At 41.7% G+C, this 12,813-nt stretch overlaps 1 protein-coding gene across 4 annotated transcripts in view; it reads left to right on the top strand.

Annotated features, from left to right (window-relative positions):
• Positions 1-12,813, top strand: part of marchf8 (membrane-associated ring finger (C3HC4) 8) — an 85,414-nt gene that overhangs the window by 61,484 nt on the left and 11,117 nt on the right. For 3 of the 4 annotated variants that reach the window (XM_088012772.1, XM_088012774.1, XM_088012773.1), the window contains one exon: positions 6,442-6,521. In XM_088012772.1, coding sequence (XP_087868898.1) covers positions 6,442-6,521 — 80 coding nt within the window. Of the gene's footprint in view, positions 1-6,441; positions 6,522-7,467; positions 8,341-12,813 lie in introns of all 4 variants that reach the window. The other variant, XM_088012775.1, reaches the window with a different exon arrangement.

Here is a 12,813-nt window from a genome sequence, read left to right as displayed (position 1 = left end):
ATCCTTGCTGAATTCCAGCCTCTTTACCTCATGAGCTGGAAATAGGGACAGCTAAGTGTTGCTGAATTATCTCAAATGGCTCAGAATCAAACCAAATCACATTAGATCGTGTCAGATCAGCAAAAATAAAGAGAGAAAAGAACGCTCTTTTATCTAAATGTTGACCTACTTAACTGATATGTCTGTATAAATAACTACAGCTTCAGCCTGGGAGGAGTATTTCGTAACAGCTTGGCACCAACGGTCCACTTTAGAGCATCCGAGCGCTCGCACATACAAAGAATTTATTCATGCTGTCGACGCATCCTGCTCCATTTTTGTGTTGATGACCTAACGAGACGCTTGTGATCCCTCCGACGAGGGGCTGCTTGACGTTTTCTGCGAAGTTTTGCTGCGGTAATGCGTCGAACCTGCAGATTTGCAGGCGTGTGCAAAACTACCAGAGGAATGCCTGTCAGGAGAAACATAAGAGGCTCGGAAAACGGGAAAACGTTTTAGCCAGAAGGTATGCTCTTTCACAAGGGTGATATTGCCTCCATCAATGGACTTGTCACTGTGGGGGTATAAAGGTGCTGTAGATGGGATGAAAATGGATTATCATAAAGCCAATTACTGTTGCGTTATTTGCTCAATTCGTGTTTATAAAGGTCGTCGGAAAGAAAACGATCAGGAAATTGTGAAAGCGGTCAGATCTGAGTGCGTTCATACGTCCAGAAGCACCTCTGGAGCATTATCTGAGCACACGGTGTGGGCTGAAGATTGCCCACCGATTTGGCACGAGTTGATTTTCCACCCGGCGAGGTCAGAAGGCTTAGCTGGAACCTTTTCTCTGTTTAGCACAGAGTCAGGAAACTGGCAATGCCTCCCACATGGTTTTGGGAACGAATTAAACTATTAACCGTCCTCATAAGCCCACAAAGCAGCCACTCAGGATTCATTGGACTGCCACTGACACTTGGCCACGCATCTGGAGAAGCTTTAAATTGAAGAGCCGCAGGTTTGCTCACAGAATAGGCTCGTTTGCATTAGCATTCTGCACAGCGTTGCCTTCCAGATCTCCACGAGGCTCTTTCTCTTCAGCTTGGGGTGGCGCTCTTACAGCAGGCACCATGTAAAGTAAATTGTTCCCCCACCCTCTGCAAATCAGTTTTATTTTCTCCACCGCACTTTTGGCTCTTATTTGGTTTCTTTTCTGATCAGGAAGTTTTCGTTCCTCGGTGGAAAAAAGCCAGCTGTGCTGCGAAATTACTTTCGGAGGGTTATCAAAGAAAACAAGCCAAACCTTGGTGGAAAAAAAAAGGGTCTCCATCTATTCAACTAGTATTTACAACTGATTTCACCAATTTTAAAAAATGACAAATTGTGGTAGGTTTTTGATGCTGGCTCACATGTTGTGTTCAGTTCGAGTAGGAAATCAGAACTTTGATCTGAGTGGAGGAAACCAGAAGGACTTAGTCATTTTTGCGGCGCTTATTACAGGGAGAAACCACCAGCAGAACCTTGAATGTAAGGGACGCATCAATGACTCCGCTAAACACAGAAACACTGAGCCAGGTGGACTTTCTACTGCCAAGGAAAACTAAGGGTATATAAAGTTAATGCCCGAAAAACACAGATCACACTCACAGGCAAATAAGTACTTTCTATCCAAGTAAAAGAGCAGGAAGAAAACCAGGCTAATGTATGAAATAATTGCAAATAATACACAGATGGAAAGTGCTATGTGGAAAATCGGTACACGCTGGCAATTTTATAAATTTTTAATGAGCTAAAGCATTCTCTCTTCTAATAGAGATCAAGCTGCCACAATTAAGCCTTGTCCAAATCTACAGCAGTTTTTTCAGACCACACACACACACACACGCACAGGACCTTTGGAGAGACAAAAACATAATTCGGTGTTTAGTGCCAGAGAAATAATTGGCCAATCAAACAAATCAGCCTTCGACACCGACTGCTGCTGTTAAGTTGTCCGGATTACATGCCTAAATGTCTCTCGTGTCTCGGTGGGAAAGGAAAATGTTAGTACATCACTTCAATTTTAAGAAGTGGTCCAGAAAATACACCTCAGCCTGGGCTCCTGTCTGCCGTCTGTGGAAAAGGTTGCAGCTGTCCCGTGATTGAGTTTCACCGAGACCTACCTCAGGTTGAGTGATTACACAGCCCTGGTGTGTAATCACTAGAGGCGGCTTCAATATTTTAACGTCTCCTCACTTCATCTCGGGTTTGAGCTGAAGGACTTTCCCACAATACACCAGAAATTATTGCCCGTCGCTCAGACCGCCGTGACGTTTCATTAATGCGTTTTTAGTCTGTGGCGCTGCACCTGTGATGTGACGACGCTTAAGCTATTTTGAGCCGCCAGATACAGTTTCTGGGCTCCACAGACGGTGAAAATGAAGATTTAAACACTCAATAAATGAACTGTTTACTCCGGTTTGCTTAATGTTTCAGCAGGGCCGTAATAAATTAGTTTTGCGACAAATCTGCACGAAGGTCAGAGATGGATGTTAATCCAGCCTAATCAGCTGCTGGCTGCGGCTTCAGGCCACACAGACCGTCGCTACGTCCTGCTGGTGGCCAGATGATATTCGTTTGGTTATTTTAACCCCCGGGGAAGCAGCGTTGTCAGCTTTTATCAGTGGCTGCTGAGGGGACCTTGAGTGTAGATAAACAGTTTTTAAAAACACAGATTAATGAAAAGAGATAAAAGTGATAGTGCTGAACGGCTGTCGGAGAGAGCAACTCTCCGACAAAGCCTTTTTTTTTTTTTTCTGGCAACGTAATCTGGAAGAGCTAATGATTCTTCTTCCAAGCTTGCTTGATATCAAGTCTTATCAGTGGCTCTTATGTAAGCGTGCTGACAGGCAGGACTGGAGAGATAACTTCTGCCTCAGCTTTCTCCTTGAGGAAATCATCAATAGGACTTTTAAATGGCGTGATATGAAATTAATTTTGAGGAGGCCAAGTTCACCCTGATACCTTTTGTAATATCTTTTTTTTTGCTTTTAATTCTGATTTTCATATCTTTATCACATTGGTTTTTTTGAAGGTTTGTCATCCTTTGAATCCCATTAGGTTTTTGTTTTTAAAATGCGATTAAATGTGGTTGCAGCTCGCTTCAAACAAAGAACGTAAAAATCGATCAGAAAGCTTCCCAGCATCGTTTTTTTTTTTTTGAGAAACGAGGCAGGTGGTGACGTGTGGGGATTAAAAATAAAATCGAGGAGGGAGATTAGAAAAATAAGTCATTGTTGGTTGGTGGACACGGTTTTATTAAAACACAGAATGTTTGAGGTAAAACGGCATGTGGTGAGATGATGTTTTGTGTAAAAGCCTGGAGATTCAGGCAGATGGCAGGGAGTTAATCATTAAAATCTCGGGAATATTCTCGCCACCCTGTTGTCTGACTGTTTAGAGTCGCTGCTGGTTATTTATTGGCCAGCATGCACGACATTACTGAGTGAATGATTAAAAGGAGCAAAGCTTTGAAAAAATGATGAACCCCTCCAGTAGCTTTCTGCAATCATGACACCAAGGAATAACTTGGACAAATCTGTTTATCGGTGTGTTTTGGCATTTTGTATTTCTAAACAATGCAAAGTGGAACATATTTTGCGAAGTGGAAAGAAAATAATGCTCAACTTTCCATATTTTTAGATTGTTGGTATTCAGCCCACATGATGCATTGTTTTGTAGAACCACCTGTTTCTTTTTTTTTTTGCAATTATTGCAAAAAGGCTTCATCAAAAGGCAAAAAGGCTTTGCACATCATGAGTGTGAAATATTTGCCCCCTTTTTTGCAAAAAAGGCTCAGATTTTGTCAGGTTTTATTGACTGTATCCGTAAACATCCATCGTCGGCACTTGCCACAGCTTCTGGATTGTATTTTGATCTGGACTTTGGGTTATTCTGACATGATGCATTCATACACAGGCTGAATGTTTATAGCTACTGCACTTTTATCAGTGCAGTAGCTATAAACTTGAAGGATTAAATCCACCCAAGTTTCCTGCAGCATCTTTTATTCTTCAGGAATTCCCTGTATTTTATTTTTTTCCACTCCAAACAACTTCCACGCTCCTCAAAACATCATGACTTCATCGCGGGGTTTTGCATTCATGCTGATGTGAAGTTTTAGTTCTTTGTCACAGAAAGCACGTAGACCAAAAACTGATGTTTTGATCATTGCACATTTGTGATATGTTTCTTACATGGGTTTTGACAAACTGCACACAGGACTTGTAGTTTTTTTTTTTTTTTGCACCTGCACAGCATCTCCAACTGCAGTCATCATCGTAATATTAATGCATGCAATAGTACAAAAGGAATAAATAACTCAATTTCAATATTCAGCAATTATATTTTAATCTGTTTCTTTCCTAAAATTGCACAGACCTACTTTAATGATGTCGTCATTCTTGCCAGATTTTCATGAAGGCAAGATTTGTAGTGGTCGTCTGATAGTTGTGCGGTTAGTCAGTTGAAATGCAAGTTTGCATTTTCATATGCTGGAATAAACAGAGCTCCATGAAAAGGTTGAAATTTTGTTTTATAATTTAAATTGCTTTAAGCTTCTTCTCAACTTTCTCTCCATCCTCTCTGTGGTTTGTTTGTGCAATAATGTTCTCCAAACCCCTAAAGCCTTCAAAAAAAAAAAAAAAAAATCCTGGATTTATGAGATTAAATATCACGCAGCTGAACCGTGTGTAAATAAAAATCTATAAAATTCCAATAAATTTGTGGTTTTATTTAACTTGACAAAATGAGAATAAGCTCAATGGCTATGAATACTTTTACAACACACTGCAGTGTTTTTAACTAGCTAGCTTTTTAATGTGATCTTTACACCTAAAACGGTTAAATATTAAAGCAGGAGGAACAAACTGATTTTGGTGAAACGGTAACCTTGGAGGACAATTAGAGAAAACCGGAACAAAGAAAAGAGTTTGGCCTTTGGTGTGGAACTGAAAGCTTTTTTTTTTTTATTATAACTTTGTACCATATGCACACATGGATTACACGTGCTGAAGGGCGTAGCTGGGCATCGAGTTTTCTATTGACCCATGTTGGGTAATGAGCTATAAATTTTACTTTGGCAGGAAATGAAGTCGATGGGTAAATTAGTCTCATGTTGAAATTGTCTTTATATCAGATACTGAAACTCCGAGACCACGGATTGCACTTTATTTGTATCAATAAACACGCAAGTGTTTAATGCCGCTACTGTGTGAAACTGAAGTAAGAACTGGAAAAAAGAAGTGGCGAGGAGACCTATTCATGGTAATCATACACCTGTATGATAACACAAGTTTAAAAGATGTGCAAGTTGCATCGTTTCACTCCTCAATCACTCCAAGACAAACACAGCTATGTGTGAACCACACAGTGATTTGTGTCAAAAAGAAATTTAATTACCTCCTGTGTTAACTACTACCAAATCGGGTGAATAATAGCGACGCTCTTGGCTCTGAAGTGGTTTGGTAATCATTTCATTTTATTTTGTCACAAAAAATGTAACTATTCCTTTTCGGTAAAGAGCTAATAGAAGCTACACAGAGCTTTGTAGAAGTATTCATTCCTCCTGAATTATGTTACAACTGTAATCTTTAATATATTTTGCTGCCATTTTATGTATTCTGTCTCAAACATAAAGTAGTACAGGCATGGTTTTAATATATATATATATATATATATATTTTTTTTTTTTTTACAAATACAACCTGAAAATTATGCGCTGCATTGTATTTGGGCAAGTAAAATTAAGGCAAGTTATATAACGGTATTTCAGATGTTCACCGTGATGCACGCGCGTCTCTTTAAAGTTTTGACTCTGTCGGATTTAAATGTGAGTTTACATCACCTATTTGAAGTTTTGTTAAAAGAAGTTGGGGAAACATTTCTGTGTGTGAATATTTTTACTTTACATCATTTTCAACAAGTATAAAAGCTTCAGGTCTGTCATTTAAACGTTCGTCCTACCTTCACCACCTGCATCGTCGTCTTTCCTCGGCTCTGCATGCGTTCATATCTCTCTGTCTCATCAACATCTCTCCTCGTTTGTGCCTGTTTTTTTGTTTTTTTTCCACCTCCTCTGTTCTGTTCTCAGACAGAATATTTGTGCCACAACTTTAACGCAATAGATTAACTGTCAGTGTTGGGAATTTCCTCCTCCCCTCTCGTCTTTTTGCCCTCTGCTTCAGTATTCAACATGCTTTGATTCCTTCAGTAAAAAAGAAAAACCAAATCGGATTCAGAAGCCGACAGCCTGATTGTCGTCACCCCACAAGACAAACTACAGTCATCACTAGAAATATAACTGGGTGCGACGTGCTAGGTTATTTCAAGTTTGTGTAACAGTAGAGTGTTGATGCTCTCATGATTTCATTTTCTGCCTTTAACAGCCCTTTTTCTTTTTCCCTGAATGTTTTTGTTCTCCAGGCGGGGAGCCCGACCTCAGTCAACGCCCCATGCAGTTTCTCAAGGACGTCCGTTTCCCCGTCCAGCCAGGACATCTGCAGGTACAAACGGCTTCAAATCTCTCTATTTACCCTTGGCATTTGTTTATACCAGAGTGCCATAAATTGAACCTATTTCTGCAAACGTTACCAGTGAAGTTCCCCATCAGTGGGCGATGTTGGCTTTCCCTGTACTTTTACGCTATTTACCGTCACTGTGAGACTTCCTAGGATTGCTTGTAAAATGTATTTTATCAGATCATCAGTTGGATCGCAGTAAGTTTGAATATCATTGAAAATTTAATCTTGCTCAAAAGAATTGCATTTCTGGATTCATTACGCAGAGTAATTCTGTCAATTTCGATGATTGTGCTTTACAACCAAATAAAATTCATTGTCAGATTCTCTTCAAATTACAGTGTTGGGTTGTGAAGAAGCATCCTGTTCAGACTGCTGCTATATCCACTATATTAATGGAAAATTTAGTTGGAAAAAAAATCTGTGGTAGAAAAGGGAGTACATACCACAAGTATATTTGCAGCTTTGACAGGATTTTTATGCAAAGACCATTTCAGACAGCTGTTGCATTGTTTGAGTTAAGCCAATTTTAACCAGAAACATTAGAAATGTTTTACCTGAGCTGAGGAGAAAATTGAATGTTGCTCAGTGTTCAGAGTCCCTTCTCTAGATCATCATTATTAAATAAAAGGTTGCATTCATTTCACAGAAGGATTTATTCTGCATATTACGAGTTTAGCTTGGTGAAGTGGTATGCTGAAGTAAATAAACTTTCGGATGATATTCCAGTTTTGAGATCAAACCTTGCATGTGTCAAAGCCAGCTAAAGTCAACCTCATCTTCCTTTTTGTTGTTTCTCCATTTTAAAGCACATGATTGTCCTTTCCATTTCTCTTTTTTTGTCTTTTTCTCCACTTTCTAATCCCATTGTCTATCATATGATCCTCTTTGATAAACACACACACATACACACAAACCTCCAACACTACAGCAGTCGGGATCAGGACACTCAGAAACAGACTGCGGTGGTCCTGTTGAACTCCAACGGTAAAACGTCTGACGGTCTTTCGGTGACCACCGTCTGCGCAGACTCCCCGCACGGCTCCAAGTGCGCCAAGCAGAGAGACTGGCTGTCCGTGCTGCGCCCCGCCTCCGTCGGCATTCGGCCTAAAAACTCCCTCAGGTTTTCTCTGTCTCTGAACGACGTGGGTCAGCGCGTGGACAACCTTTGTCGCGGGCTGCACTTCATAGATCGCACATGCTCAGAGGGAGAGCTGGATGTGAAGCCCGAGCACGCCCAGTGTCCCGACTGCAAGATGCTCGGAGACGACCCGGTCGCCACGTCCAAGAGGGAGAGCAGGGATGCTCCACTTTCAACCCGCACCACCCTCCACCTTGTCCCCTCCCTCACTAACAACCACAAATACATGTTGGGCAACCCATCCGGTCCTCCTCCTCCTCACCCCAGCAGTCTCCTCCAGCCTCTTTCCACTCCGGGCTCGAACTTCCTTCGTCTCCTCCTTCCCTTCTCCCGATCTTCCACCTCCGCCAGCCTGCAGTGCTCTGAGCTGGGAAGCTACGCCTCCCACCTCCACATCACCAAGTCCTGCAGCACGCTGCTAGAAGGCACAGAGTCAGGCTTCCTCTCACAAGGAGATGACAGCGTGTTCGAAGTGGAGCACAGTAGATCACCTTCCAAGGGAGCGAGCCAGACGACGACCCCGGAGACGCTCAGCGTGTCTGGGACTCTTCTAGCCCCGCTGTGCTATATGGACGAGGACTCGGACCTGGAATGCTGTTCGTCGCCTTTGACGGAGAAATCAGGGCCACTGTCACATTATTCTCTATCAGGGGACTGCTGCAGGTGGGTGATTGTCTGGCCCTGAAACCCTCCATCGTACAGTTGATGTGGCGGTGCTCCCCAGAGACCCGTGGAGTAGTGGAGAGTTCCTCCTCCCGTAGTGTAATCACCCAGCAGTGTCTGTCATCCAAAACTCTGCTCAGAGTCAAGCCGCAAATCAGAAGGACCCAGCGTAGCTTTTCAGTGTTAGTAAAAAGTATTTCCCTTCCTCTAGGTTTCTTTTGTTTTTTGGCTTTTTTTGATTTCAAAATTGTTGAAATCGTCTTCACCGTTGTCTCTTTTGTTAAATTCTTCATTCAGTGAAGTTAACCACTTTTTTTTTTTTTGGTTTAATTTCACTAGTCACATCCAGCCAGACCTGTAGAATCAACCATTCACTTAAATGGGATCCTTTGCAGGAGTTCTCAACTCACCAGAATTACCATAAGAAGACATTAATGACTCATCTAGGAGGTCAGAAAAGGATAAAAACTAAATTTAAGGCATTGCAGACTTGATCTGATTCGGTTTTCAGCATTCAAGCGTAATAGTGATCAAGACGAGCACAAAATGTGCATGTTCACCAGAAACATCTTGATAAATTTTAAAATATTATGTGGACTGATTAGACTGAAGTGGCCCATTGTTTGGGAGGTGTGCTTTCTTTTACATCTGGCATGAAAATAACAGCAATACAGCTAACATGACAGTTGTACAGTAATGCATCACAGCTTTAAGGAGCGTATGGCCATCAGTTCATGGGCTCAAGCACAGTATGGAGCATCACAATGACCCAAAGCACACCAGCAAATCCACCTCTGAATAGTTAAAAAAGAAGAAATTGAATAAGTTGGCCTGCCATAGTCCGTGTTGGAGATTAAATCCAGTTGAGATTGGAAAACCAGCTAGTTTTAGGAGTGGTTCCTTTTTCACTTAGGGCTTTATTTGGGTAGTTTCTTTGTCATGAATGGAATCATAATACTTGGAAATCTTTGTATAACTTTTTTTTTTATCTAAGTGTGACAAAACAAAAGAAAACTGTAAGGGAACAATTACTTTTTCACATCGCTGAACATGAACATCTCCTTCCCAACCACCATGATTATTTTGTGTGTAGAACAAGACATTGGTTGTGTTGTCATTTCATTCCATTTATTTTCACTACACTGTTTTCTCAAGACTCTTCCATGTATTTTTTCCCCCCAGGTCTGCTGCCAAGCTGTTTTTTTTTTTTTAAAGAGTTTTTCATTTAGACTAGATCGATGGTGGGGTAAAGTGTCTCTATAGTCTCAAGGAAAATGTGATTGATTTCACAAAGACATTTGGAGTTGAGAATGAGGGCTGGTGGGAACGCTCAGGGCAGCAGGTCAGTCCTGAAAATGTAATGGTGTTTCTGTGGTAAGAAGTGGACAATAGGTCTATTTAACACAGGCCGGTTGTGTGCAGCCTTACAGGGAATGATTTGATTGAAGATCAGGGCACGGCTGCATGAACCCTGTTGATCAGCCTCGGTAGCAGTAGATAATGATTAGTGGCCGAAAGCCCGACACCAAGCCCCTCTGGGTTACACCATCCGTTTGTCGATACGGCGACAGTTCACTGGACCGAAGAGATTTACGTCTTTAGCTCAGACAGACAACAATTATGTCTTTGTTGCCTCCCTCAGCTGCGTTCCTGTACCTGCGCTGCTCTTACTTCATTACGCGAAGGGAGAAAAGCAACATGAGCTTAGATGTGGGCAGACACAGGTCAGAGATCAACAGAGATTATGGGCTTCAAATAGGCTGCGTAGCCTCTGACTGTACTCACGTGTGCAAACGCAAACACCCTGTGCCAGCCACTCTGTCAGGTGGCCTGGAGCGTGAGCCAAGACCTGAGTTCACCTGAGGAAGTACGCAAACTTGTTTTTCCCCTTTAATCATTAGCCAGGCCTTGATTAACAACACATTGCAGCGTTGGGAAAGCTCATAAGGGTTGTTCCGCATCTTGCCAGACGACTAACAACGCATCAGAGATCTTTTCAGTAATCTTCCCGCTAACATTTAAAAACGATTCACGTTGACTTTATTTTATATTTTATCAGGCTTTTAGTGGAAAACGGTACACTGCTTATAAAGAATAAAATGGTGTTTCTTCTAAGTGCATTATTTTATTGGCGTTACATCTTCAGTCAGTCACTCAGTATTGAGCATGAAAATATGTTTTCTCTTTTAGACCCTATTTGCAAATATAGACTTGGCCCAACAGTTGTCAGCAATAAATAACCATCAAATATTCAGAAATTAAACAGTGAAGTGGATTTCTGTTTAAAAGCACAGCTATTATATTAACTCAGTTGAATATGTATTTTAGTTGATGGATATATGCGACTGACCTACACATATACTCCTACATCATTGGTCCCCACGGTTTGCTAATTTGCAGTGTGAAGCTCTTTATACCTATTAACTGCATATGGTGGAAAACAATTAATCCGTTAAAAAGAACAAAACCCAGATTTTAAATGTTAGCATCCAAGTTTAGCTATTTGATTTGTGTGTTAGTATGCACGTTGTACGCTCAAAGCTCAACACCTCAAAATCCTGAACGACAAAAAAAAAGTCTTTCTCGGTTGCAAACCAAATTTCAAAACGCACTTGATGATGCGAGCAGGAGAGAGGGCAGGATTTTAAAGCGCCGTGATAGAAACTGCAGCTCAGACATTTTTGAATACCTCTGGAGAAAAGTATGAGGAAGCCGAGTGAGGTTCCAAACAGGAAAAAAGCGAATGCCTCAGCGGGGGAACGTACTGTACTCTCACAGGGCTTGTTTCCATCTCGCCTCGTACTCCTTGTGATCTCTCCGATTCTGTTTTGCTTCTCACATTTTCATGTTGACATACTTTGGTGTCGCCTCTAATGTAGTAAAATGACTGAAGGAAGGTGTGCTGTGGCTACCCGAGTGATGCAAATTAAATTTCAACTTCCCCTGCTAAATGTTTCTGGAATGAACTGCTGGTGGCAAAAAAAAAAAAATGTTTTCGACTTTGTTGCAGGTTTTCCAAACTGGTTATGCTGGTGTACGTCGCCTTGATTGACAAAGCAAGAATTGTTGATTTTTATCTTTAATGGTGTCAACATGTTTGCTGCTAGCACACAGCCTTGCATTCCTGAGCAGAAATATGTTTCTCTTTATTTTCTGAGCTCTTACACTTAAAGTGGAGGTGTACAGATTTCATTGGGATTGTTTTTTTCCCTCCTACGTTTAAAAAAAAAAAAAATCTCTATCATAATAATAATTCCTCATCTGTTCATGTCAAACAACACCAATTCTTCACACAAGCACCAACATGGTCCATTTCCCTGAGCTGATTTTTTTTTTCCCCTTTACTTCAATAGGAAATACAGTATGCGTAGGATGAGTCTGTAGTTCATCATCTTATCTGTGGAGAATGTAAACAAAGCGGCCTACCCATGAGCATAAAAAAGGCCTCCGCTGGAGATGCTAATTGCACCTCCTCTCCGCTTTAATCCGTTGCTCCTTCCACCTCCTCCTCTGTGGTAAATGACCTATTTTTATCCGCCTTTGTTCACTTTCTTTTAATCTTGTGGCGCTTTGGCCAGATCAGGCCGGGCTGCAAATAAGCATCGTCCTGCTTGCTCTCTTCGCTTTCCAGCATGTGTAGGCGCATGTGCTTCTTATCCTCTCCCGAACTGCGTGATAAAAGGCGATCCCATCTGAATGCCGCGCTCCCGCTGCAATCTCCACCTTCGCCGTTTGTTTGCTCCTTGCTCCGCAGAGAGGTGTCCCGCGGCTCCCTGCCGCAGCACGCAGAGACGTCGACGCTCCCTCATACATATAACTCGGAGGAAAACGAGGGCTCGGGAAATTGACTGATTTGTCTTGTGGGCGTTTGTTTTTGATCCGTTTATCAATGAGGCCTCTGTGGACACGCGGGGCTTGTTCTCCATTAGAGCGGCATTTAGCTTCTTCTGTTTCCTTTGAGACGTGTGACCGTCTTGCTGGCCAGCAGCTGGTCCGTGTCACAGCATTCGCAGATCTTATCGATTTTTCTGCCGTCTCATCTTTGAAATGCTTAGGAAAGTGGTTTGACAGAGATTATACGCTGCATTGGTGAATCGTTTTCCGTTCATTCGACTGTTTATTGATAGTTGCAGCATTTTCAGACCCCAACTCGCATTCGGACGAGTGCGTCACATCTACAATCTTATCGGTCTGTGTCATCGGTACACACACACACACACACACACACACACACACACACACAACACTGAAGTGAAAGAATTAAGAATGCCTCTTTAATTATGGATGACTAATCCCTGATGTCCTCAGTAGTCTGGATTTTGGACTTGGAAAAACGTCAGTCTTGATCGTCTGGATCTACAAAGCTCAGGAAACGTCTACAAAGACAAAATTGTTGATACCTTTAAATAGAAAAACCCATAAAATGTCACTGAAATAAGTATTTGTATATATAGATTTAAAAATTTGAGAATC

This window comes from Poecilia mexicana, unplaced genomic scaffold (genome assembly GCF_051168715.1).
Source record: "Poecilia mexicana isolate PSO_F unplaced genomic scaffold, ASM5116871v1 scaffold_15, whole genome shotgun sequence".
Classification (NCBI taxonomy): domain Eukaryota; kingdom Metazoa; phylum Chordata; class Actinopteri; order Cyprinodontiformes; family Poeciliidae; genus Poecilia; species Poecilia mexicana.
The sequence above is the reverse complement of the archived record's forward strand: the minus strand, read 5'-3'. Positions and strand labels throughout refer to the sequence as shown.